This window comes from Colobus angolensis, unplaced genomic scaffold (genome assembly GCF_000951035.1).
Source record: "Colobus angolensis palliatus isolate OR3802 unplaced genomic scaffold, Cang.pa_1.0 Scaffold477, whole genome shotgun sequence".
Lineage (NCBI taxonomy): Eukaryota > Metazoa > Chordata > Mammalia > Primates > Cercopithecidae > Colobus > Colobus angolensis.
Window position 1 is genome coordinate 478,475 of NW_012118232.1, and position 26,057 is coordinate 504,531.

At 56.5% G+C, this 26,057-nt stretch overlaps 1 protein-coding gene and 1 pseudogene across 1 annotated transcript in view; both read left to right on the forward strand.

Moving 5' to 3' along the window:
• DNAH1 (dynein, axonemal, heavy chain 1) overlaps nucleotides 1-26,057 on the forward strand; it is an 84,887-nt gene that overhangs the window by 40,531 nt on the left and 18,299 nt on the right. Inside the window, exons 23-51 of the mRNA XM_011958846.1 lie at nucleotides 74-238; nucleotides 1,078-1,199; nucleotides 1,363-1,468; nucleotides 2,024-2,203; nucleotides 2,713-2,853; nucleotides 3,389-3,552; nucleotides 3,784-3,897; nucleotides 4,628-4,816; nucleotides 5,125-5,230; nucleotides 5,851-5,964; nucleotides 6,458-6,607; nucleotides 8,093-8,179; nucleotides 8,288-8,474; nucleotides 9,804-9,895; nucleotides 10,077-10,231; nucleotides 12,087-12,264; nucleotides 13,178-13,372; nucleotides 13,462-13,581; nucleotides 13,781-13,939; nucleotides 14,022-14,129; nucleotides 15,227-15,367; nucleotides 15,509-15,669; nucleotides 16,177-16,334; nucleotides 18,750-18,923; nucleotides 19,465-19,503; nucleotides 22,175-22,353; nucleotides 23,473-23,703; nucleotides 25,227-25,423; nucleotides 25,911-26,046. Of these exons, the coding sequence (XP_011814236.1) occupies nucleotides 74-238; nucleotides 1,078-1,199; nucleotides 1,363-1,468; nucleotides 2,024-2,203; nucleotides 2,713-2,853; nucleotides 3,389-3,552; nucleotides 3,784-3,897; nucleotides 4,628-4,816; nucleotides 5,125-5,230; nucleotides 5,851-5,964; nucleotides 6,458-6,607; nucleotides 8,093-8,179; nucleotides 8,288-8,474; nucleotides 9,804-9,895; nucleotides 10,077-10,231; nucleotides 12,087-12,264; nucleotides 13,178-13,372; nucleotides 13,462-13,581; nucleotides 13,781-13,939; nucleotides 14,022-14,129; nucleotides 15,227-15,367; nucleotides 15,509-15,669; nucleotides 16,177-16,334; nucleotides 18,750-18,923; nucleotides 19,465-19,503; nucleotides 22,175-22,353; nucleotides 23,473-23,703; nucleotides 25,227-25,423; nucleotides 25,911-26,046 (4,248 nt within the window). The remainder of the gene's footprint in view (nucleotides 1-73; nucleotides 239-1,077; nucleotides 1,200-1,362; nucleotides 1,469-2,023; nucleotides 2,204-2,712; nucleotides 2,854-3,388; nucleotides 3,553-3,783; nucleotides 3,898-4,627; nucleotides 4,817-5,124; nucleotides 5,231-5,850; nucleotides 5,965-6,457; nucleotides 6,608-8,092; nucleotides 8,180-8,287; nucleotides 8,475-9,803; nucleotides 9,896-10,076; nucleotides 10,232-12,086; nucleotides 12,265-13,177; nucleotides 13,373-13,461; nucleotides 13,582-13,780; nucleotides 13,940-14,021; nucleotides 14,130-15,226; nucleotides 15,368-15,508; nucleotides 15,670-16,176; nucleotides 16,335-18,749; nucleotides 18,924-19,464; nucleotides 19,504-22,174; nucleotides 22,354-23,472; nucleotides 23,704-25,226; nucleotides 25,424-25,910; nucleotides 26,047-26,057) is intronic.
• LOC105523828 lies at nucleotides 16,788-18,493 on the forward strand (annotated as a pseudogene).

Below are 26,057 nucleotides of genomic sequence, written 5' to 3' on the forward strand. Positions count from 1 at the left end.
AGTCATGGGGACAAACCCCAGCTTGGACCCTGACAGTCCATATCGCACCCCTCCCTGCCCTTCCTCTCCCCAGGAGGTTCTGGAGGAGTGGCTGAACTGTCAGTGGTCCTGGCTGTACCTGGAGCCCATCTTTAGCTCTGAGGACATCAACCGGCAGCTGCCTGTGGAGAGCAAGCGCTACCAGACCATGGAGCGGATCTGGAAGAAGATCATGAAGAACGCCTATGAGAACCGGGAGGCAAGCTCAATGGGGGTGGGAGGGGCAGCTGGGATCCCCAAGGGCCCTGGTCACGTAGCCTCCTAGTCTCTTCCCTCCCTACATGGAAAAAGCTGGCAGCTGGCTTACTGAGGATTTGGTCTTTTTTTTTTTAGGCAGAGTCTCGCTCTGTCATCCAGGCTGGAGTGCAGTGGCGCAATCTCGGCTCACTGCAAGCTCCGCCTCCCGGGTTCACGCCATTCTCCTGCCTCAGCCTCCTGAGTAGCTGAGACTACAGGCACGTGCCACCACGCCCCGCTGATTTTTTTTTTTTTTTTGAGACAGAGTCTCGCTCTGTCCCCCAGGCTGGAGTGCAGTGGCGCAATCTCGGCTCACTGCAAGCTCCGCCTCCCGGGTTCACGCCATTCTCCTGCCTCAGCCTCCTGAGTAGCTGAGACTACAGGCACGTGCCACCATGCCCAGCTTTTTTTTTTTTTTTTTTTTTTTTTAGTAGAGTCGGGGTTTCACCATGTTGGTCAGGCTGGTCTCGAACTCCTGACCTCAGGTAATCCACCCGCCTCAGCCTCCCAAAGCGCTGGGATTACAGGCGTAAGCCACCATGCCCGGCCCATATTAGCATTTTAGAAGCCCTGACAAGTCCTGCAGCAAAGCAAACTCTTTAGCTTTGTTTAACTCTAACTTGTTTGACCATAGAATTTTTTCGGTGGGGCTGATGGATGCAGCCACTGGCTCAGGGAGAATTTTTCTGCATCTTCCTCCCCAGTCCCTGCTGACTGGCTGGTGGGTGCTCTGGGATGAGCCTGCCTTGCTACCTGGACCATGCTCACTGCCTGTTTCTGTGCATGGCCCGGGTCCTGCAGGTGATCAATGTATGTTCCGACCTGAGGATGCTCGACAGCCTGCGGGACTGCAACAAGATTCTGGACCTGGTGCAGAAGGGCCTCAGCGAGTATCTGGAGACCAAGCGGAGTGCCTTCCCCAGGTGGGCGCCACTTGGCCTATGCCCACTCCACCACTGTCTGCCCGTGAGGCTGAGGCGTCCAGGGCCCTGCTCAGGCTAGGGTGCGGGGATGTCCGTAGTGCTGGGTCAGCTGGCACTCAGGGAGCCTGCACGACCCGCTTCCTCACCCCTGTTCCCCTGGCAGATTCTACTTCCTGTCAGATGACGAGCTACTAGAGATCTTGTCGCAGACAAAGGACCCCACAGCCGTCCAGCCACACCTGCGCAAGTGCTTCGAAAACATCGCACAGGTGGGCAGCAGGGCCTGGGGCTCAGGGCCGGGAGCATGGGGCATCTTCCCAGGGAGAACCTGTCTCCTTTTGTGATGAGCCCTTTTAGCAGGAAATGTGGCAAATGACATTCCTGGTCTTTGGAGACAAACCCGGGGCCTGTGGGAGGAAGGTCAACTGCAGAATCTCCAGTTCAGGGCTGGGGGCCCTAGATTTCCAACTCACCAGGGGCTCCCTGTCTCCCCAGCACACTGCAAAACCCATGAGACCAGAGGCCTGTGACCTGCTTTGTCTTCCCTTATCTATTTGGGAGGCTGGGGACATGCAGAGCAGTCAGCCTCCTTCCCCAAAGCCTGCTTCATGCCAGGCCTGGGCTGGGGCCTGAACACTGCTGGGGAGAAGGCAGGCCATCCAGCCTGGGAAGGCCCAGCCAAGATAGACTCTCAGGGGGACGTGAAGTCAGGGCTGTCTTCCTGAGGTGGAGGGCACCGGGCAGGCTCAGTGCTGGGGCTGTGGTGGCCAGGGCATCTGGGCATACCAGGGGTGACCCCACTCCTGCTCCCCCACTGCTTGCAGCTGCTGTTCCAGGAGGACCTGGAGATCACACACATGTACTCGGCTGAGGGGGAGGAGGTGCAGTTGTCCTTCTCCATCTACCCCTCCAGCAACGTGGAGGACTGGCTGCAGGAGGTGGAGCGCAGCATGAAGGCCAGTGTGCACGACATCATTGAGAGGGCCATCAGGGCCTACCCCACGGTGAGCCTCCCACAGCCCATACAGTCTTCCGCCCCTGCGCCCCTCTGTTTCCTCTCAGTGCTCTCCTGCTCCAGCCAGCCTCGTCCTCAGGCTGCAGCCATGAGGTCCCTGGGGGCTCAGGAGGGACTCTGAAGTCTTTCCTTTCTGCACACACTCCAGAAAGTGAGACTCACTCCTAATGATCATCGGGACGGCTATTCTGTTCCCAGCAGTCACTGGGTGCCAGGCTCCAGGCTGGGCCCTCTCCTGCCGTCTTTCTCTCAGCCCCATGACCGTGACCTGCAGCTGGGCTCTAGGTGACTCCCCAGCCTGCAGAGTCAGTTCAGTGATATCTCTGCCACCCCAAGAAGCCCAGAGCATAAGGGCTTCCCTGCTCTGGAGGGACTAGTGGCATCAACAACTGGAGTCAAGTCTGAAAGGCCAGAGCATAGACAGCATTCAGAGGAAGAAGAGAGAATGGGATTGGGGCTGCAGCTGTCCGGGTCAGCCTGCCCATGTTGTCTTCCCAGATGCTCAGGACCCAGTGGGTTCTGAACTGGCCTGGCCAGGTGACCATCGCTGGGTGCCAGACCTACTGGACCGTGGAGGTGGCAGAGGCACTGGAGGCTGGCGACCTCAGAAGCCGGCTGTTCCCCCAGCTCTGCCAGCAGGTTGGAGTCAAGAGGACCCCTGTCTGTCCCCCTCCACCCCCGACATGGTACAGGAGGGCCCAGTCCCAGTCCAGTCCAGGAGCTCTTTCCTATATTGAGCCTGGAAGAGGCCGGGGTTGGGTCTAAAGGGGAGGTCAGACACCCTTGAAGTGTCTCACAACCAGCCACCCACAGGAAGGATGGGCCTGAGGCGATGCTGCCTCCCCAAGGGTCAGTGAGGGAGCCACGCGCCTGGTCCCTCCTGCACAGTACCGCAGGTACCCATTGCCCTGTGCTCTGGCGCCTTGCCAGGCTCCCCCTCCCAGCATTGAGGGCTCAGACAGCACCACATGCTGCAGGGAGGCAGACACCAGGCGTGTGCCTCCATTCTACTTCCTTCCTCCCCCAGCCTGGTCTCTGCTCCCCTCCCAACTCAGACCATCAGAGCCCCCCGGGATAGAGGGGCTGTTCGTGGTGGAAGCCTACCCTCTGTGAAAGGGGAGGGTGAGCCTCCTCGTGGTACCCTGATGTTTGACAGTGCCCCCCACTCCTGCAGCTCAGTGATCTGGTGGCCCTGGTGCGAGGGAAGCTGTCCCGTATGCAGCGGGCAGTGCTGTCAGCGCTAATCGTCATTGAGGTCCACGCCAAGGATGTGGTGAGCAAGCTAATCCAGGAGAACGTGGTCAGTGTGAATGACTTCGAGTGGATCTCACAGCTGAGGTGAGGATGTGGGGGGCGCCCCCAGGGCCAGACCACCTACCAGGAAGGGGCAGGGCAAAGGAGGAAAGTCAGTTAGCAATAAGCTGGTCCCTGTCCTCGAGGCTCTGGGACAAGCTGGGCATGGGTTCCTTGATGCCCTCAGTCCCAAAAAGAGCCCTCTCTCCTTGACTATATATCCTGCCCAGTGGCCCACAGCCCCATAGCCAGGCCCCCATCTCCCTGCACCACCAGGTACTACTGGACAAATAACGACCTGTATATCCGTGCTGTGAATGCTGAGTTCATCTATGGCTACGAGTACCTGGGCAACAGTGGGAGGCTGGTGATCACGCCCCTCACCGACAGGTGAGCGTTCCCCTCTTGCTCCTTCCCACCCTCCCTCCAGTTCTCTCTGGCCCAGGAGTCCAGGGACCATGGCCACTCTGGGGTGATCTAGTCCATCAGAGCAGAGCAGGGTTAAGACCAAGGGCTTTGGGCTCAGACCTCAGTTCTGCCCATCACAAGCAGAGTGACTTCGGGCAGGTGACTTGACGCCTCTGTGCCTGAGTTTCCGCTGAGGCCTCCTCAGGGTGGTAATGAGAACTTCATGAGCTGATACATGTAGAGCTCTCAGCACACGTGTGACACTCAGTGAGCATCTAATGGGTATGCGCTTTCCGTTTTTATCTGTCAATTCCTCCTTTAACGTGCCAGAGGAACTGAGCTGAGAGACATCATGGGTGAGCCCTTTTCTAACAGTTCTCTCCTACCTCAGTCAGTCATGTCATCTTGCTGCCTGTGTCTAGCACCAGCTGGATTTTCAAGCTGTGTTTTGAGCGAGGGAAGTCAAGTGTGGCCACATGTTGGCCATCCCCAGGGGTCCCTGGGCAAAGTTGGGCAGGGCAGTGAAATGGGACAAGGAATGCGCTGGGCAGGTGTCCACAGGCTCTAGTCCTGACCCCGGAGCCAGGGCTGGGCACACCCAGGCCCCCCAAAGGGGAACGGGGCGAGAGGCCCCAGTCCACAGGAAGTTCCAAGGAAAGGGGGAGTGTCTAGGCTATGTGCAGCCCGAGCCCACCTCCTCGCTCTCCTGCAGGTGCTACCTGACACTGACCGGGGCCCTGCACCTCAAGTTTGGGGGTGCCCCAGCTGGCCCAGCTGGCACAGGCAAAACTGAGACCACCAAAGACCTGGGCAAGGCCTTGGCCATACAGACCGTTGTGTTCAACTGCTCTGACCAGCTTGACTTCATGGCCATGGGCAAGTTCTTCAAGGGGCTGGCCAGGTAAGGCTGGGCCTGAGGGTGGCACAGGATGGGGTAGAACAGCCAAGCTCTCCTTGGGGAGGGCTAGGTGAGGACACTGCCTGAGAGGGGCCTCAAAGGATGGTGGAGGGGACAGAAGGGGGTAATAGGCATCAGGGCTTGGTCCCGGGGGCATTGGGGTGGGGAGTGGCAGTGGGTTGAAGACTGAGCTGATGGAGATTGCCCGTGAGGGCTTCCTCCCGAGTGGCGTTGGAGGGGGCCCTCAGAGGGAGGTGCCCAGGTTGGGCTCTGAACATGTGTGCCCCATCCGATGTTCTGGCCTCACTCAGTGCCGGAGCCTGGGCCTGCTTCGACGAGTTCAATCGCATCGACATTGAGGTGCTGTCTGTGGTGGCGCAGCAGATCACCACCATCCAGAAGGCGCAGCAGCAGCGGGTGAGCCTGGGGGCGCCGCTCTACTCCCTTGGATCTGCCACGCTCGTGCCACCATACTGCTCCTCATTGCAGGCTGAGAAGCCAGGCGCTAGGGTCCGCCCTGGGTCCAGCCTCTCTTGTCCCAGGGGGCACACCCTCACTCCAGTCTGTGGGCAGCTCCCAGGCCAAGCTGTGGGGGATGAAGGAGTCCCCTCTTCGTTACATCCTGACTTTTATGGAAAGCCCCAGGCATTAGTCCTCTCTCTAGCGACGTGCAGGGCGGCCAGGAACCTTGTTCTGGGACAAGAGCTGAGAGGCTGGCAGTTACCTCCTCCCTGACTCCCCTAGTCAGGCTGAGCTTGCTTGGGGCTGGGGAATTGGGGGAGGAGTGAGTGGGAAGCAGGAGATGTGGAGACCTCCTGGACTGAAGTCAGGAGTTGGGAGACCATGGGTAGCCAGCCACCGGGGTCTGAGGTTTCAGGCCAGATCCTGAGAGGGTCCAACCCATGGTCAGGGGTCCAGGCCTGGCCTACCAGCTACAGCCAGGACAGGAGCGTCACCAGGGGACAAGGGGCCCACTCAGAGGAGGGGACAAGGTTGGGCACCCTAGTCCCAGGCAAGTCAGCCTCTCCCTGCTGCAGGTGAAACGCTTCATGTTTGAAGGTGTGGAGATCCCACTGGTGCCATCCTGCGCGGTGTTTATCACCATGAACCCAGGCTACGCTGGCCGCACGGAGCTGCCTGACAATCTGAAGGCAAGTGCAGGCCCAGAGTGGCCCAGGAAGCACCGGAGCTCTGGCCTGAGTTCAGAGAGGCTAAGTCACTTATGCAAGAACACAATTGCTTGGACTCCAGGGACTGTGATTCCCTATGGCAGTCCCCTAGCCATGGAGGGGAGGCCTCAGGGCCTCAAACTTGTCCTCAGGGCATGGGAGAAGTCAGGCTGCCTAGGGATGTGGTGTGGAGGGGGAATCTTATGAGACCGGTTTGCCCTGGGCCTTCAGGAGAAACAGGAAAAGAGGAGCCAAGAGGGGCATCTCCTGGGAGTCATGTGGGGGCAGGTTTGGATCAACACAAAGGATCCACTCTAATGGCAGAGCTGCCAGCCTCAGGGGAGTGGAAGCCTCAGCTGTGGCAGGCTTGGTGCAGCAGAGAGTCCCAGTGCGTTGGGGAGGAGGGCCGGGTGAAGCAGAGGGTGCTCTGGGAGCGAGCTCTGTCTGCTATTCACATGTGCACCGTGTGTCCCAGGCGCTCTTCCGACCCGTGGCCATGATGGTTCCAGATTACGCCATGATCGCTGAGATCTCCCTCTATTCCTTTGGTTTTAATGAGGCCAGTGTGCTGGCTAAGAAGATCACAACCACCTTCAAGCTGTCTTCTGAGCAGCTCAGCTCCCAGGTGCGGTCCTGCCCTGATGGGGTTCCAGGGTCTGAGAACTTCTGCCTGCTCCCAGCCTCCAGGGCACCTGCTGAGGGCCAGGCTCTATGCCCGGTGCTTTACAGGCATTACCTTGTGGGCTTCTCCCAGCAACCCTTGGAGATAGGAGTTACATGCCCATTTGTCAGTTGAGGACATTGAGGTCCTAGGTAGCTAAAGATCTGACCAGGCTCACGCAGTACACAGCAGCGCTAGAGCGAGAGCCAGGAACAGATGCCCATCTGGCTAGTTCAGGTGCAAGAGCCTCGATCATTAGGGCACCAAGAGCTTCAGAACCCCAGGCTGGGGAGCAAGTGCACTTGGGCCTCATGGGGACCAGAGCAGGACACCAGGCCCTCGGAGCCTCCCAGCACCACCATCCTTCCACTCAGCGTGCTGAGCCCAGATTCTAAGGATAGATGGGGCGGCCCAGTGCTGGTGGATGAGCTTTCCTGTTCAGCTTGGTTCCCAGGCAGGCCCCCACTTTGCAGCAGCAGAGACAAGTCCCACCTCTGGGCTGATATGCTAGCAGCTTCGTTTGTTTTCCATCATGATTTCAGAAAAATATCCCTGGTGTCACCCTAATGGGCCTTCTCTGGGTCCCCTGCTCATCCATGAACACCAATGACTGTGGCCAGGGGTAATCAGTACTATCTTTGGCCAGATGCAGTCCACCAAAATCTATGAGCTAGAAAAGATGCAGCCTGTTACCAGGAAAAGCAGCGGCAGTTTATCACAGTGCACTCCTACGTGCCGGCGCTCCCACACACCCTTCTTTCCAAAATGCTCTGCACCCCCAATCAGAGCAACTATCCCACATGGTTTTGGAAATGCACTCAACCCTTCCCAAGTAGAAATGACCCAAAGTCAAGCCCAGCCTCTTCATGCAGCTCCAAGTCCAAGATTTCTGGAACATATGCTAGTCTATAGATTGGGTCTATATGGAGCCCTCTTGGTTGGGCACCATGGGGCAGAATGATTAATTTAACTATTTCCAACACACTTACTGTGTAATGAAGAGAAACAGGCTAGGGAAAAAACCACTGTCGTGTGGCCAAAAAGATGGGTCTGGAGAGATGTTATGGGAGAATGTTAGAAGGAAGCTCAAGGGCCATCAAGGCCAAGTTGATTGTTGCACAGATGGGAAACTCCTTCGTTCGCTTTTCCAGCACAGCTAGAGTGCCTCCCTGCCCCTGGCCATGTGCTGGGACAGTGACCAAAGGATGCAGGATGGGTATCGGATGAAGGAGGGGGCTATCGGGACAGTAAAGTACAGGGTGTCTGGGGAGCCCAAAGAAGGGGCATCTGCCCAGGCTGGGCATGTAGGTGGTCCCAGCAGGTCTGCAAGGGAAGTGCTATGAGCTGGTGATGAGACTTGGCCAACTGCCAGGTGGGAGGCAGAGTGTTCCAGGCAGAAGCCTCGGAGAGGGACAGTGCTCACCCATGCCTCCTTCTGTATGGTGACAGGATCACTATGACTTCGGGATGAGAGCCGTGAAGACTGTGATCTCGGCTGCTGGAAACATCAAGCGAGAAAACCCCAGCATGAACGAGGTGAGCTCCACCCAGCGGTGCTCCAGGAGTGGAACTCTGGGAGGGCTCCTGGGCAGCTGGAGGGCAGCTGATCCACCACCCTGAAGGCTCGGCTGGCACCTGCTGCAGGAGCTGATCTGCCTCCGGGCCATCCGTGATGTGAATGTGCCCAAGTTCCTGCAGGAGGACCTCAAGCTCTTCTCTGGGATCGTGTCCGACCTGTTTCCCACCATCAAGGAGGAGGGCACAGACTATGGCATCCTGGAAGAGGCCATCCGCGAGGCCTGCAGGAATAGCAACCTCAAGGACGTGGAGGGTGAGCCTTGGGCCCTGAGTGTTCATTGAGGGGCTGGCCCTGGCCACCTTGGAGTCCAGGTCAGGGAGACAGAGACAGGACAGTCCAGCCCCTGGGGCCCTCACACCTGGCCAGGTGTGCTGCAGGCCCAGGCTCTCAACCGAGCAATCCAGGGCAGGGCAGATGTCCCGGCCCAGTCTCCACCAAAACCCTCCTGGTGGTGGGGAAGCAGGCATTGTCCCTTTCCCGGGCCCTCCTTCCCGTGTGGGCTGAGAGCCCCAGGCTTCTCTTGGGCCTTGCTTCATCAGGGCCTGGCTCTCACTGGGGCGTGACTGGAGCTTCAAGGCCATGTTCTTTGCACCCCAGGCCACTTCACCACAGCCACCACTCACCACTTCCAGAGGCCTCTTGGCTCCACCCCACTAGCGGGACTTGCCCATGTTCCTTGTTGAGTGACACTCCTGGCGTCATCGTGCTAAAGAAAGAACATTTGGGTCCTTCCTTCACTGACTTGTTGCAAAGGCCACCACGTGTCTGGGAGGGCTGTGGGACACACTGCCCTCAAATAGGCTCCCTCTCATCCCGAACCTTCACCCCTCATAGTAGGATGAGGGTCTCAGTTCATCCCTAGCCGGCCACCCCCTCCAGCAGGCCCTTTGGTGGGGCTGCAGGGGGAGCTCCTCTGAGAAGCCATGGCCGGTCACCCTGGCCACTCAGGGCCCTCCTTGGGGTCCCGGGCAGTTGATGTGCTCCTGCTCAGCCCTACAAGGCCTCTCCCAGGTGCCTTCCATTGTGCTTCAATTCCACATGCGGCTCGAATGCTTCCTCCTCTGGTCACCTCCTGCACCTCCGATAGGGCAGAGACCACCCTTCTTTGGCCAAAGGGAGGCATTTATTCCCTACCCCCGTGGACCTGGCCTCTGCCTGCTGGCAGCTGTCTCTATAGCTCCTGACTGACCCTAGGATCTTGTCTCTAGGAAGTTTGCTCATAGGAGTCAGCACTTAATTGAGGTGGTGCTCTCAGCAGGCCGGGACTGAAGTTGGGGCCCGTGACAGCTGACACTGAGCAAGCTGGTGAAGGCTGACCACCTGACCAACGGCTGTGAAGGATTGGTGGTCACAGTGGAAAGAATGGCTGGCATTTACAGAGTTTCTACTCTGTGCCAAGTTCTGTGCTTAGGCTTCACCTGCCCTTTCCTATGATGTAGGTGCTACCACCATCCTCATTTTATAGATGAGGAAATTGGGGCTCAGGGAGTGCAGTGACTCACCCAAGGTCACACAAGCTAGTGGTGTGGCCAGGACCCAAGCCCATGCTCTGACCCTTGGGCCCCATGCCATGTCCCCCAGGCTTCCTGACCAAGTGCATCCAGCTCTACGAGACCACGGTGGTGCGACACGGCCTCATGCTCGTTGGGCCCACAGGCTCCGGCAAGAGTACTGTAAGCAGAGCCAAGCTTGGCAGCCAGTGTCCAGACAGTGGGCCTGCAGGGGGTGCGGCTTCAACAGGGGTTGGCCTCCATTTGTGCCCCTTGGCATAGAATACCCCTCCCCCTCCGTGATCCCCAGTCCACTCCAGCCCTGCTCTCTGGGAGCCTCACTCTCAGGCGGTCCGTCTCCCAGTGTTACAGAGTCCTGGCAGCTGCCATGACGTCACTGAAAGGGCAGCCATCCATCAGTGGTGGCATGTACGAGGCTGTCAACTACTACGTGCTCAACCCCAAGTCCATCACGATGGGCCAGCTGTACGGGGAGTTTGACCTCCTCACCCATGAGTGGTGAGTGACTCCCAAGTCCCACCAGTGATGCCCTGCTCCCAGACCTCTGGAGGCTGCAGGCTGCAGACACCCCTCCCTCCATTAGCCCAGTGGAAGGCCAGGTTCTGCAGTCCAGCGTCTGGGATTCTATTCTCCATTCTACTTCCTTGCTGAGTGATTCTCCTCACCCCCCAGGCCATGGTTCCCTCGTCTGTAAAGTGGGGACAATAATGGCACCATGCTTATGGTAAGGCAAGAATGACTTAACATGCTCAGTGCCTCTGCAGTATCTGGCCATTGTCATGACCTGAGAGAAGCTGGTGGGCCCTCTCCGGGCCCCCACTCCCAGGCCGGGGTGTGCATTTTAGGGGAAGTGCACTGAGGTGGGAGAAGGGCAGCTGGATGGAGGCTGCTGAGACATCAGAACCTGAGGGGCCTTTCTCTAAGGCTCTTCTGTTTCTCCAGACAAGAGTCTCCAGTTCTCTGCTGGGGGTATCTGCTTGGCTCCAGTGTTCTGGGAGCCCTGTAGGGGATGGTCACTGGGGACGGACAGTTGCCCACCTTCCACAACATGAACCTGTACTGCTTCCCCCATTTCTGATGAAGATTCTCCCCCATATCCACTCCAGTTTCTCATGTAGGTAGGTGAGGGGGCTGGGGGTCAGACCAGAAAAAAGTCCCCTGTTAAAAAAAAAAATTATTCAATGAAACTTTTTTTTTTTTTGAGACTCAGTTTCACTTTTGTTGCCCAGGCTGGAGTGCAATGGCACCATCTCGGCTCACTTCAACCTCCGCCTCCTGGGTTCAAGCAATTCTGCCTCAGCCTCCTGAGTATCTGGGATTATAGGCATGTGCCACCACGCCCAGCTAATTTTGTATCTTTAGTAGAGACAGGATTTCACCATGTTGGTGAGGCTGGCCTCCAACTCCCCGCCTCAGGTGATCTGCCCACCTCGGCCTCCCAAAGTGCTGGGATTACAGGCGTGAGCCACCACACCCGGCTCTCAATGATACTTTTTAAAGCATGCTGAGGAAGAACGTATTCAGGAGCATGGCAGGCACAGGGACCACTGCACTGGGGCCTTGTAGTTAAGGGGAGAGACTGAGCTCTGAATACAGCGTGGGTCAGTGGGAATCTATAGTCAAGGGGCAGGGTGAGCATCAGTGGGCGGAAAATCCAAAGGAAACATCAGTGGTGAGGGGGATTCTGGCTGAACCAACCTAACAGGATTCCAACTGAAGGCAGGCCTCAGGGTAACCAGACACCACCTGGGGGTGGTGTGGGGAAGGAGCCTCAAGAGTGATCAGATATCAAGGGTTCTGGCTAAACTGACTTAGCAGGGTTCTTTGCTGAAACTGGATTTTACAAGGATGTGCATATATGGACACCTAGGAGAAGGTTCCAGAGCCTAAGCCTGGACCAAGCACAGCATCTTTGTCAGCCCTACCAGCCCCTTCCCTGGTGTGTGCTGCCTCTGAGGTCTGAGCCCCCTTGGTTCTGAAGCAGGACCTGGCCACTTCTCACCACACTGCTTTCTCTGCTCTGTCATTTACCCTCCTCCATCCCTGTCTATTGTCTTCCAGAGCTGCGCTGCCTCCGTCTCTGCTGTTGCCTCCTCCCCTGTCCCTTTTTCCTGTTGGGATTTCACCTTTAATGGGGCTTCAGCAAGGCGGGGACATAAGCATATGTTTTCATTACACCATGTGACACCAAAAATTCCCACTTTTCCTATTATAATTTTTAAAAGGACAAAGAGATTGAAGGAAAATGTAAAGCAGAGCCCACCCACCTGGGGGCCAGGCTTCCCTGGGAGCCAGCTGTGCTCGAAGCACAGCCTCCCTGATGTCTCCAGCCCTCTCCTCCCTGGCACTGCAGGACAGACGGGATTTTCTCCTCGCTCATCCGGACCGGGGCCATCGCCTCCGACACCAACAAGAAGTGGTACATGTTCGATGGGCCGGTGGACGCCGTCTGGATTGAGAACATGAACACGGTGCTGGATGACAACAAGAAGCTGTGCCTCAGCTCTGGGGAGATCATCAAGCTCACGGAGGTGCATCCACCTGTCCACCTGCCCACTTTCCTCCAAGGCTGGGTGGGCCTGGAAGCTGCACCATGCCGGCCAGACTCTGCCCCCTCACCCCTTTCAAGGCCATGGGTGCATCTCAGGCTGTCACCGTGACTCAGCAAGAGCCCTCCTGCTAGCAGGAGCTTAGGCTCAGCTCCTAGTGCCCCTCCCTGGCCTGAGCTCCCACACCTCAGGGTGTCCCACAGTTGTTCCGAGCACCCTTTACACAGACCCTCTTTCTATTGTGTTCTGAGCCCACCGGGATGCCTGTCCCACTGCTCCCCGGTTGATGCTGCCTCTTGCCTCCCAGGCCCACTTTCAGTCATGTTGCCTCAGTAGGGTCAGGTGGGGTCAGGTGTGCATCTGGTCCTGGCAGTGTGCCCGGGGTCTGGGAGATGCCTGACACAGAGCACCATGGGGACCTGCCTGGTGTGTGAGGGGCAGTTGTCAGAGAAAGAAGGATATGGCCTGGGCACAAGAGCAACTCACAGGTCTACACTGAGTTCAGCTCTTGAATCCTTCTAAAAGCAAATAGCTGGCAGTCAATGTGGACCTATGTCTGTGCACAGGGGTTGGGTGGGGAGGCTCTGGAGCAAAATATACAGTTCCCATCAGATGTCCCCAGGCCTCCAGGGACCTCAAAATGCCCTCACCCCAGTCTGGTCAGCGAACTCCAGGAATCTCCTGGCTTGGGGTCCTCCTCAGGGCTCCAGGGAGAGCCACGTTATCAGCTGAGGACCCAGCGGTTCCTGCATCCCACCCAGCACTGCCCCTGCCCCACAGCCTGCCCACATCGCCCACTTACAGGATGTGCAGCCCCTCCCTGCAGCCCTGCAGCCCTTTCTCCAGGCTTGGGGACTGGCAGCCAGCCCACTCATGTGGTTCGTCTTGGTACCAGGCAATGACCATGATGTTCGAGGTACAAGACCTGGCAGTGGCTTCACCAGCTACGGTCTCCCGCTGTGGCATGGTGTACCTGGAGCCCAGCATCCTGGGGCTCATGCCTTTCATCGAGTGCTGGCTGAAAAAGCTGCCCTCCTTGCTGAAGCCCTACGAGGAGCATTTCAAGGCCCTCTTTGTCAGCTTCCTGGAGGTGAGTGAGGCCATGGGTATGCCTGAACCGGCAGGGCAGCAGGGCCCTGTGGCTGCCAGCCATGAGAACCGGGTGCCTGCTCCCTGCAGGAATCCATCTCCTTCGTTCGGTCCTCAGTGAAGGAGGTGATCGCCTCAACCAACTGCAACCTGACCATGAGCCTCCTCAAGCTGCTGGACTGCTTCTTCAAGCCCTTTCTGCCTAGGGAGGTACTGGTCCCTCTCCCCACACTGCTCTCCTTGCTCTCTGGGGTCTGAAAGAGAAAATTGGATTGGTGCAACATGGATCACGATTGGCTGTAGAGAAACAAAGCTGTGTGGCAGAGGTCAAGGCATGCCCCTGCTCCACTTCCTCAGGCCGCTTGATACTGTTCCTGTCTCAGCCTGATACTGTTCCCTTCATCCCCAGGGCCTCAAGAAAATACCCTCTGAAAAGCTGAGTCGTGTCGCAGAGTTGATTGAGCCCTGGTTCATCTTCTCCCTGATCTGGAGTGTGGGTGCCACTGGGGACAGCAGTGGCCGCACCACCTTTAGCCACTGGCTAAGGCTCAAGATGGAGAACGAACAGGTGAGAGCCGGCAGCCCCCAGGGACCAGGAGCCTCAGCCCTACCGGGCCTCACAATCTGCTTCTCCTCCTGGTTCCTGGCAGCTGACTCTGCTCTTCCCAGAAGAGGGGCTGGTGTTCGATTACAGGCTGGAGGACGCGGGCATCAGTGGCACCAATGACAATGAGGATGAAGAGGAGGAATATAAGCAGGTGGCCACAGGCCCTCCCCAGAGACTGCGCAGGGAGGGTGGCTGCTGTTCCCGCAATGAATTATGGCCACACAGGGAGCAGTCACATTGACGGCCACCAGGTCTCGGGTGGGGGTTATTTACATCATCCCATGAATCCTCATGGCCCTGGAGAGTGGTTACTGTTGTGCTTGTTTTCAAGATGTGGCAGAACTGTACTTGAACCTAGGGCTGGGCTGAGAGGGGAGACGTTCCAGTACCCCCCTTTCCAGCCATACGCACTGCCTCTTCCACATTGATGCGGAGACCAGGGACTGCCTACCTCAGTTCCACTTAAAAGCCCCATTTTCCCCGAGACTGAGCTCCCCAGGGGTGGGGGGCAAGCTCTTGAAGCCTGCTTTAGTGTCCTCATCGCTGCTATCAGCTAGCAAGGGCTCTAGGAGCCCACCCTCATCCCAAGGTCAAGACCCCAGCCCAGGAGGACTGGTGTCTGCAGAGACCTGTCCATTACTGTGCAGGGTCCTGCCGGGGGCTCCCAGGGCACATTTGGGTCTAACAGTTAGGACTGTGCCCAGTGGGATGCATTGGTTTGGCCGGCTGTAGTGATCCCCCCATCAGGGGACGTCTGCAAGCTGGGTCAGGGCTGCTGTGAGCGAAGGGATTTGTGCAGGCAGGGATGGGAAGGCTGGACCCAGTGGCCTCTCAGCTTCCAGCTGATACCAGCGCCCATGGTTCTGGCCCCCACATTTCTTGGGTAGCCTGAAACTAAACAGCAAACACCTTTGCATTCTGGGCTGTTCAATTCTCGGAGTGTCTCCTTTCTGCAGAGACTCAGGGCCTGGCAGTCCTTAGGGAGCCCCCAACCTGGGCAGGGAGAGCCCTCCTATGCAGTTGTGCTCAGTCCCCATTCTTGGCTGTTTGTGCTGGGAGTTACCCTCCCCATGCAGAAAGCAGGGCACAGGACTTTCCGTTTCTGCCGGAAGCAACCCTGCACCTGGACCCTCTTGCCAAAGCCCAGCCGTGCAGCTCCTGGCCCTTCTGCACTTGGCCATGGGGCTGCAGCCAGGAGTGGGGCAGGAAGGGGTTCCAGGCCCACCGCCGAGCCACCTGTGATTCCAGGTTGCCTGGGTGAAGTGGATGGACTCCTCAGCTCCATTCACCATGGTACCAGACACCAACTATTGCAACATCATTGTGCCCACCATGGACACCGTGCAGATGTCCCATTTGCTGGACATGCTGCTCACCAACAAGAAGCCCGTGAGCACCCCCAGGCCCTGCCTCCACCGTCCCCAAGGCCTACACTGGGGTTTGACCAGCCTCCCACACTGATGCAGGGGCAGCTCCTCCTGTGCACCAGGCCCACTGCGTGCTCGTTCTGTACCATCCCCGCTCTGCCAGGTGCTGTGCATTGGGCCGACAGGCACGGGGAAGACACTCACCATCTCTGACAAGCTCCTTAAGAACCTGGCACTGGAGAACGTCAGCCACTTCCTCACCTTCTCAGCCCGCACTTCAGCCAACCAGACCCAGGACGTCATTGATAGCAAACTGGACAAGAGGCAAGGCACCCCTCCCTCCTTCCTCACCCCTGCGTCCCCCAAGTCTGGCCGACCCAGCTGCTGTCCCACCTCTCCACCAAATTATGCTCCTGGATTTGCCAGAAACCTCCCAGGGGGAGCTGGCAGCCCCTCAAGGGGCCCAGGGTTCCCTCACAGACTGCTCCAGAGCTTTCCCTCTATTAAAAATTCTTACAAAGCTGGTCAGCGGGTGGGTGCTCGCCCTGGCTGGGCCCTTGGACAGGGCCCTGGGTCTGTCTGTGAGAAGCCTATTGTCCATCTGCCTGCGAGGTGAGACTCACTTTGAGGAACTCAGACTCAAGTCAGCCTGTCCCAGCTGTCCCAGGACACTCAGAACAAGGATGAGGGTGGGTCAAGACATCTAGCAATTTGGAGGAGGCTGAAATTTATCAAGGGCTTCCCAAAGGCAGAGCTGCCACCCCGTCGCCCCTGGATTCTCAGAGGACCTGGTGCCTGTGGGTGCTGGGCTCACACAGCCTCTCCCCTCAGGCGGAAGGGTGTGTTTGGACCACCTCTGGGGCTCAACTTTATCTTCTTCATCGATGACCTGAACATGCCGGCCCCGGAGACCTATGGCGCACAGCCACCCATCGAGCTGTTGCGCCAGTGGATGGACCACGGTGGCTGGTACGACCGCAAGATCATCGGTGAGTGTGGCTGGCCTGGCTCGCAGGGCAAGGGCTGGGAGTGCTGTGCAAGGGCACAGGAGGCGCAGCACTGAAGGCCTACAGTACTTTAAGGAACCCACAAAAATGTTGTAATTTATCTTACAATTAAAGGGGGGCCGGCCGGGGGAGGGGCGGAGAGACGCCGCCACCATGGCTGCCGCAGTCTCTGGGGGTCTGAAAAAGGTGAAGCGAGAGCAAGCGAACGACTCAGTCCCCAGGCGGCGGCAGGGGCGGCGGCGGCCCGCTCCAGCCATGCGGAATAAAAACAAGAAGGAGAAAGAATCACCAAAAGCAGGGAAGAGTGGAAAAAGTTCAAAAGAAGGACAAGACATAGTAGAATCAGAGCAAATTTCCGTCAGGAAAAACACCCTTGTTGCTGTCCCGTCTACAGTGTCTGCTAAAATAAAAGTACCCGTCTCTCAGCCCATAGTGAAGAAAGACAAATGGCACAATTCTTCAACGTTTAGTGCAAGCAATAATAGAGAACTTCAAAAACTACCATCCTTAAAAGATGTTCCTCCTGCTGATCAAGAGAAGCTTTTTATCCAGAAGTTACGTCAGTGTTGCATCCTCTTTTGATTTTGTTTCTGATCCGCTAAGTGACCTAAAGTGGAAGGAAGTAAAACGAGCTGCTTGAAGTGAGATGGTAGAATATATCACCCATAATCGGAATGTGATCACAGAGCCTATTTACCCATTAGTCCATATGTTTGCAGTTAACACGTTTCGAACATTACCACCTTCCTCCAATCCTACGGGAGCAGAATTTGACCCAGAGGAAGACAAACCGACGTTAGAAGCAGCCTGACCTCATCTACGCTTGTTTATGAATTTTTCTTAGGATTTTTAGAGTCTCCAGATTTCCAACCTAATATAGCAAAGAAATACATTGCTCAGAAGTTTGTATTGCAGCTTTTAGAGCTCTTTGACAGTGAAGATCCTCGGGAGAGAGATTTTCTTAAAACCACCCTTCACAGAATCTATGGGAAATTCCTAGGCTTGAGAGCTTACATCAGAAAACAGATAATATATTTTATAGGTTTATTTATGAAACAGAGCATCATAATGGCATAGCAGAGTTACTGGAAATATTAGGAAGTATAATTAATGGATTTGCCTTACCACTAAAAGAACAACACAAGATTTTCTTTTTCTTTTTTTTTTTTTTGAGACCGAGTCTCGCTCTGTTGCCCAGGCTGGAGTGCAGTGGCCAGATCTCAGCTCACTGCTAGCTCTGCCTCCTGGGTTTACGCCATTCTCCTGCCTCAGCCTCCCGAGTAGCCGGGACTACAGGCGCCTGCCACCACGCCCAGCTAGTTTTTTTGTATTTTTTTTTAGTAGAGACGGGGTTTCACCATGTTAGCCAGGATGGTTTCGATCTCCTGACCTCGTGATCCGCCCGTCTCGGCCTCCCAAAGTGCTGGGATTACAGGCTTGAGCCACCGCACCCGGCCAAGATTTTCTTATTGAAGGTGTTACTACCTTTGCACAAAGTGAAATCTCTGAGTGTCTACCATCCCCAGCTGGCATACTGTGTAGTGCAGTTTTTGGAAAAGGACAACACCCTCACGGAACCTGTTGTGATGGCACTTCTCAAATACTGGCCAAAGACTCACAGTCCAAAAGAAGTAATGTTCTTAAATGAATTAGAAGCGATTTTAGATGTCACTGAATCATCAGAATTTGTGAAGACTATGGAGCCCCTCTTCCAGCAGTTGGCCAAATGTGTCTCCAGCCCACACTTCCAGGTGGCAGAGCGAGCTCTCTATTACTGGAATAATGAATACATCATGAGTTTAATCAGTGACAACGCCGCAAAGATTCTGCCCATCATGTTTCCTTCCTTGTACCACAACTCAAAGACCCATTGCAACAAGATAATACATGGCTTGATATACAACGCCCTGAAGCTGTTCATGGAGATGAACCAAAAGCTATTTGATGACTGTACACAACAGTTCAAAGCAGAAGAACTAAAAGAGAAGCTAAAAATGAAAGTACAGGAAGAAGCATGGGTTAAAATAGAAAATCTAGCCAAAGCCAGTCCCCAGGTACTAAAAAAGAGAGTGACATGAAAATGTCCAGGGTTACTTGAATGTTTTTATAAGATTGGAGTGTGTCTTCACCATGGGAGGGGGGGGCTCAATTTCACTAACGTTGTATACGAAAATGTCTGCAATAAAAAAGTACTTTTAAACTTTGTAAAAAACATTAAAGGGGAGGAGGATGAATTTTTAGGGCAAAGAAAAATTTTCATGTGTAATATTGATGTATTTGTCTTTATTCCAATACTGTTCTAAAGTATAATTTTTAATTTTTGTATGGCGAAGGGGCCACAAAGGTCATAATGCAGCCCTGGCCAGGGCCCTTCCTGACTTCCTGCCCCTACTCCAGGCGCCTTCAAGAACCTAGTGGACATCAACTTCATCTGTGCCATGGGCCCCCCAGGTGGAGGCAGGAACACCATCACCCCACGGCTGATGCGTCACTTCAACTACCTGTCTTTCGCTGAGATGGACGAGGTCAGCAAGAAACGCATCTTCTCTACCATCCTGGGCAACTGGATGAGTGAGTATTGGTGGGGGTGAGCATGGACAAAGGCAGAAGCCCAGGCCAGGGAGGCCACACCAAGGACAGCTGGGTGGCCACCAGAAAGGGTGGAGTGGTCAAACCATGACTGCAACCCCGGCTTCACCTCTCACTCAGCTGTGTGACCTTTGGCAGCTCATGAATCTCTCTGAGCCTGTTTCTTCATCTGTATCTACCATTCCAGGTTGTGAGGGTTAAATATGATAGTGCATGTAGAGCACCTAGCGTGAAGCCTGGCACGTGGTGATTGCTGGATGTATGATACACATAGATATGCACTCACTCACATACATACATATGTATACATTAGTACTTGCCCAGAAACTCTGGGGGAGGCATGTTACTTTTGTAAATCAGGAGAAGCCACAAGATAGGATGGATGGAGTGTCTCTGAGCCTTTATGGAGTTTGGGGAAAAGCTTACCCCAAGATGCTGTTTCCGCTACCATCTCACCTGGCCAGGGTGAGCAGCAGGATGTCCACCTAACCCCGAGCCCCGTGTCTCTCCCTCCATCCTCTAGATGGACTCCTTGGAGAGAAAAGCTACCGGGAGCCTGTGCGTAAGTGTGGGCCTGGGTGGAGGCCCAGGAGGGCCTGGGTGGGAAGGGGGCACTGGTTCCAGGAGGAGCTCTGGGCTCTGTTTGGATATGTTGAGACTGGGACCAGGCGCCGTGGTGAACCATCCTCAGGTTCATGCGGGGACCTTGGGCCACTGGGTGCCAGAGCAAAGGTTGACACAGGCTGCCCCACAGGCTCATTCACCCATTCTTAGAGTCAGCCAGCCCTTCCATGCCTACGTTAGTGTCCAGCTGATGATAGATGCAAATTAAATGCAAAATGAATGCATGAATAAGGGAATCCAACAAACTCCCACCCTATGCGAAGAATCAGAACTCCAGGGAGCGGGTGTGCACAGGAAAGCCGGGATGTCTGCAGGGCAGACATTGTGATGAATCTGCCCGTCGTCGCGGCAAGGCAGCTGACCACTGCAGTCCCTGTCCTTGCCCAGGCCTGCCTCCTCCCCCTGCCTTCAGCTGAAAGAGGCTGTCGGCAGACAGCTGCCTTTTGGGTCTGCACCCACCTGCTTACCTGCGCCCTGCCTTCCCTCCTGTGGCTGAGTACGGACTGCTGCTCCACGGCAAAGCCCAGCCTCCTCCTGGGCCTGCCTGGGAATGCGGCTCCCCTCTTCCCCACCAACACCAGTGCTCCCTTCGCCATTGGGTGGCCTTCCACAAACAAGCCCCATTCTCCATCTTAACCACCATCTTAACCACCAAATGCAAAACAGCCTCTCTGGGCCCCCTTCCCACCTGCCCCAGCCCATCACTCTACCTCTCTGCTCACCTTGATAGCAAAACTCCTGCAAAGCATTGCCTCTTCCCCCTGCACCCGCCCTCCCCTCCCACTTTCCTGTGAATGCCCGCCTCACCCTCTGAGAGTGCTGTTGTCACTAGTGGCCTTGTGTGGCCAGACCAGCGGTCAGCCCTTGTCCTCGCCTTCCCGGGGGTCAGTAGTGCTGGCCGGCAGACATCCCCTTCCTGCCGCAGGCTTCTCTCAGGCCTCCCCCATCTCTGGCTGCCCATTCTCAGATGGACTGGGCTTGGTCTCCAGCCTCTTCTCCCTCCAACCACACTCTCCTCCCTCTTCTCCCTCCAACCACACTCTCCTCAGACAGTCCCATCCCGCCTCTGGCGGGGAAATCCATCTTGGTGCTGGCAACTCCCAAGTCTACATCCTCAGCCCAGACCACTCCCCTGAACACCTGGCTCCGCATCTCCCCTGGGATGTCCACAGGGTATCTCAGGCCGAACCTGTCTAGAGCCAAACTCCCAAGTGCCCTGGTCCCCGCACTCTTCTCATCTCAGGCTTTGGCAGCTCCATCCTTCCAGGTGCTCCAGACAAGATGGAGTCTTGGCACCATCCTCCATGCCCCCTTCCCTCACCCCACAGCTCACCTGTCAGGAGTTCCCATAGGTTCTCCCTTAAGAATCCATCCCGATCGGCCACTGCTCACCACCCTGTCCTCGCCCACCTGGCCAGTGCTGCAGCCCTGCCATGGTCTCCTGGCAGCTGCCTTCTCCTGCCTAAGTTCTATCTTCTGCTTAAGGGCACAGGGACCCATGAAATCATTACATCAGGTCACATTCCTCCTCTCTTACCCATCGCACCCAGGCAAGAGCCCGGGTCCTGACAATGGTAGGGAAAGCCATCCTCAGTTCGCCCCACCTTGTCCTCTGATCTCACCGCCTCCTGCTCACCCCCTCATTGCTGGTCCTTAACATGCCAGGCCTGCTCCCACCTCTAGGCCTTTGCCCTTGCTTTCCCCTCTGCCTGGGACAATTTTTCTCCAGTTATGTGCGAGTTTGCATCTCACTTCTTTGCTTGACATCCCCTTCCTCAGTGAGGCCTCCCCCAGCGTTGCTGTAAAATAGCCCCCAAGCCCAACTCTGGCCATCCCCAGGCCCCTCTCCTGCCGCGGGGCTGCCCGTAGCCCTTGACACCTGTTTGCTGTCTTTGTTACTTGCTAATCCACTCATTGTCAGCCTCCCGACAAGAATGTCAGCTTGAGAGTGAGGAGTATGTCTGTTTGGGTCACTCTGTGACCAGTGCCTGTGTCAGCAGACAAGCCCCTCTCCTGCCCTTTCTTTCCATTTTTTCTACTTCTCACCAAGTTTCCACTGACAGAATTTGAGTTCCCAGCACAGAATTGGATAGTTTTCAAAGAACAGGCTGATAGGTGTGTGAGTGGTGAAAATGCAGGTTGAGGAGTGGGCAGCCTTGAAGTGGGTGGTGAGCCCTCAAGGTCGGGGGTGTACTCCAGGCCTCCCCACGCCCACCCTTAGGCATCTTGAGGCCTATGTGGACCATGAGACCCTCCCCATATGTGGCTCAGAGATGGAATGTTCAGGTCTGGGCACAGCCCCCATAGGACAAGGCAGTAACGGCCCCGCCCAGCACTGACCCCACAAGCGCCCCCAATTCCGTGATGAGTCCCAGTGCTCCGACAGGCCATGTCAGCATAAAGATATAGAGGGGTGCAGAGCAGGAGATTCTTCACCTCCCCCACACTGGGGACATCCGAGACGGAGCCAAAGCGTACGTGGAATCCAAGCCTAAAGGCTGGGGAAGGGGCTTAGTGGGGGGCACAGCAAAGGCAAGGATGTCAGGACCTGCAGAGGCAGCAGAGGGAGCTCCTGGCATGTGACCCAGGCCACTCTCCTATTCCCCCAGCCGGGGCCCCCCACATTGCCCACTTCACGGAGCCCCTTGTGGAAGCCACCATCATGGTGTATGCCACCATCACCTCCCAGCTGCTGCCCACTCCAGCCAAGTCCCACTACACCTTCAACCTGAGGGACCTCTCCAAGGTCTTCCAAGGCATGCTCATGGCTGATCCAGCCAAGGTCGAGGTGAGGACCGGGCAGGCACCCTCCCCAATGCCCACGCTGCTCTCCCCATCCTCCCCAGCCCCACCAATCTCAGGCCTTCCTGCCCAAACAGGCCCTGAGTGGGGCTTCCTGGAACATGGGGATGCCAGGCTCCCCAGAGCCTAGCCTTGGTGCAGCTGAGCCCAGTCTTGTGGGTTGAACCCACACCTGGAATGGTGGCTGAGACAGGGATCACATGAGAGAGCCAGGGCAAGACGAGGGAGAAAGAGGGCTTCCGGTGTGGGCCCTACATGTGAGAACACTTGAGGGACAGTGAGCAGGGTGCCCTCTGGGAACCAAAAACCCCCAGGTGGAAGGAGGGGGAAATGTAGCAGGGAGCCAGGTGTCGGGAGCACTGGCAGGGATGGGGCCAGGCGCTGGACACGGTGGGGGTGCAGCATGGAGCTTAAATTTGTTCTAATGAGGAGCTGTGTGGGTGGGCGGGGGACAGACCTGCACTTTGGAATGGGACTGAGCAGCCAGTGTGTGTGTAGCCCAGGCTAAGGAGATGGGGTGAGCAGGACAGAAGCTGGCCCTGGCCTTGTAGCCATGTTTATAGCCAACAAAGTCTATAGAAAAGGCTGGGAGCTTCCGGAGGGCAGTTCTGCCACCCAGGGAGATGCAGGGAAGCTGGGACAGAGGCAGCAGCAGAGATGGAGAGAGGGGCAGGCTCAGAGGAGATTTGTGGGTCATGTCGGTGTGGCTTGGTGGGTGGTTAGATGTGGGGTATTGGGAAGGTGTTAGGAGAATCAAGCATCCCTCGCAGGCTTGGGGTTAGGGGAGCCACAGGGGGCTAAATGGTGGAAGTGAGGTGCTTGTGACAAGCTAGCAGAGCCAGACACCCAGGAGGCACTTGGCCAGCTGAACTCGGAGCCGAGGCATGAGGAGGCCCAGGCAGCACTGTGCAGTCCGCCGCATCCTCAGCCAGCCAGCAGTCGCACTTGCCAGCAGCCCCCGCACACTGTACCTGGGCTGTGGTAGGAGAACCAGGCTCCAGTCAGGGCCCCAGGAACTGGGGTCCACCCTCCCTCGCCTGGTGCTTTGAGAGATAGCTGAGGGCTCGGGGGCCAAGGACAGGCACCGACGCTGGGGCTACCACAGGACCAAGTGCAGCTGCTGCGACTATGGTATCATGAGAACTGCCGTGTGTTCCGGGACCGACTGGTGAATGAGGAGGACCGCAGCTGGTTCGACCAGCTCCTTAAGTGCTGCATGGAGCAGTGGGAGGTGACCTTCAACAAGGTGTGCCCCTTCCAGCCCATTCTTTACGGGGACTTCATGTCACCAGGCTCCGATGTCAAGTCCTACGAGCTCATCACCAGTGAGAGTAAGGTGAGGGGTCCAGGCAGGCGCCCTACCCCTGGTGGGGTCCTCTTCAATCTGCCTCTCTGGGCCCCAGGCCCCCTGCAGTCCACCACACTGTAACCAGGGGGCCAGGATGTGGGGTAAGAAGGCCAGCTCCAGGAGACTCCTGGCATGCCCTCGGTTTCTCTGGGTACCGTTTTCTTCACTTATCTCTGAGAACCAGCCTGTGGTCCAGCTGAGATGGGCCCTAGACATAGGGGCAATCATCCCTCCACAGAGGGCTGGGTTGGGGGGCCTGGGGCCATGGTTCTCAGCCAGGACCCCAGGGAGGCAGGGAAGAGGCCTCATTTGGTGGTCCCAGAGCTGCATGGCTGAAGCAGGCCTCCTGACAGTTTCTCTCCATACGCACCCTTTCCTAATTCCCAGAGCTCCCGCCAGGGTCCCAGGGTCAGCACACCCTGGTGAGCCCCAGAAGGAGCAGGCAGGGCTCTGAGTCACCTCTCAGGCCTCCATGTGTCCCTGGGTCAGGCCTCATGCAGGGGGCCTGGCTTCTTAAGGCCCAGCGTCCCCACCATGCACAGGAGAAGCAGGGTACGCTGTGGCAGGTGAGCTCCCCGTCAGGGAGGGCCCCAGTACCTGGTGCTCTGACCAGCTGAGCTCATGGCTGGAGTCACCCCAAAAGTGGCAGAAAACAAGTTCGTACAAGGGACTGCCCCCAAGCCATCCCTAGATTGGACAGGTTGAGATTCCAAAGAAAGAAGCATTAAATTCCAGGGTAATCAGTCCAGAGCATTTATTAGGGGAACTCACTTACTGGGGAGAGCAGAGATGTTCTAGCTCAGTATGGTACGTCTGCAATGAGGGAGTCATGTGAGTTATGGAGTTCACATGAGGACTGAAGGAATTTGGGTGGGCTGGGGCTAGCTTCTATGTGTTTAACAATATGCTTGATCCCTCAGTGGGTTTTGTTTTTTTTGGTTTTTTTTTTTTTTTTTTTGTGTGTGTGTGTGTGTGTGTGTGTGTGTGTGTGTGTAACTGAGTCTTGCTCCATCACCCAGGCTGGAGGGCAGTGGCACAAACTTGGCTTACTGCAGCCTCCACCTCATGGGCTCTATCAGTTGTCCCACCTCAGCCTCCCGAGTAGCTGGGACCGCAGGCACACACCAACATGCCCAGTTAATTTATATATATATATATTTTTTGGTAGAGGCAGAGTTTTGCCATGTTGCCCAGGGTGGTCTTGAACTCCTGTGCTCAAGTGATCCTCCCGCTTTGACTTCCCACAGTGCTGGGATTATAGGCATGAGCCACCGCACTAGGCCAATCCCTCAGTGTTTAGAGCAACAACCTAAGCAAATTTATCAGTGTCTGGAAATGTTCAGCTTGGGCTCGAGCCTGCAGGGGAAACATGCAGCTGGCCAGGTCACAGGGTGGTCAAGGCACCCGTGCTTCTCGGTCAGGACAGAGAAGAAAGCAGGTGGGTGCGGGGAAGCGGGGAGACCTTACAGTAAGAGAAGCCCTGCCTTCCCCGTCCTCGCCTTGGTGCGCAGATGATGCAGGTGATCGAGGAGTACATAGAGGACTACAACCAGATCAACACGGCCAAGCTGAAGCTGGTCCTCTTCATGGACGCCATGAGCCACATCTGCCGCATCAGCCGCACCCTGCGCCAGGCGCTGGGCAATGCACTGCTGCTGGGTGTGGGTGGCAGTGGCCGCAGCTCCCTCACACGGCTCGCCTCGCACATGTGAGGGCCTCCGAGGCGTGCTGGGCAGTGGGTGGCTGGGGCTGGCTGATCGGTTTAGCCCATGCTTTTGTACAGTGGTAGAGGCCTCAGGCAGCCCTGAAGCAGACCCGCACAGCCCACAGGCTTCTGGAAAGACTAGTAGCTTCTGGAAAGACTAGGGCTGCAAGGAGAGGCAGCAGCAGTGCCCTGTGGTGCTATGGGGAGGGAAGTGTAGAGCAGGCATCCCAGAGGGATTACTAGGGGAGGTGGCCAGGGGTGCTCTTAGAATCAGAGCTGGGAGGATGGAAGGAAAGGGCGTTTGGACCGAGGGAACAGCTTAGGCAAAGGTCTGGAGGCAAAAAAGCAGGTTCAGGGCCTGAAGGGTCTGCAAGTCTGCTCAGGATGGGAGCAGAACTCCAGGTGGTCGGGGTAGGGTGTGGCCACCCACCACCTTTCAGCGCCTGGCCCCAAGCCCCTAGCATGCTTCAACCCAAACTTCTGCCTCCAGGGCCGAGTACGAGTGCTTCCAGATTGAACTATCCAAGAACTACGGCATGTCCGAGTGGCGCGAGGATGTCAAGAAGGTCCTGCTCAAGGCGGGCCTTCAGAACCTACCCATCACCTTCCTGTTCTCAGACACCCAGGTGCCACTGCC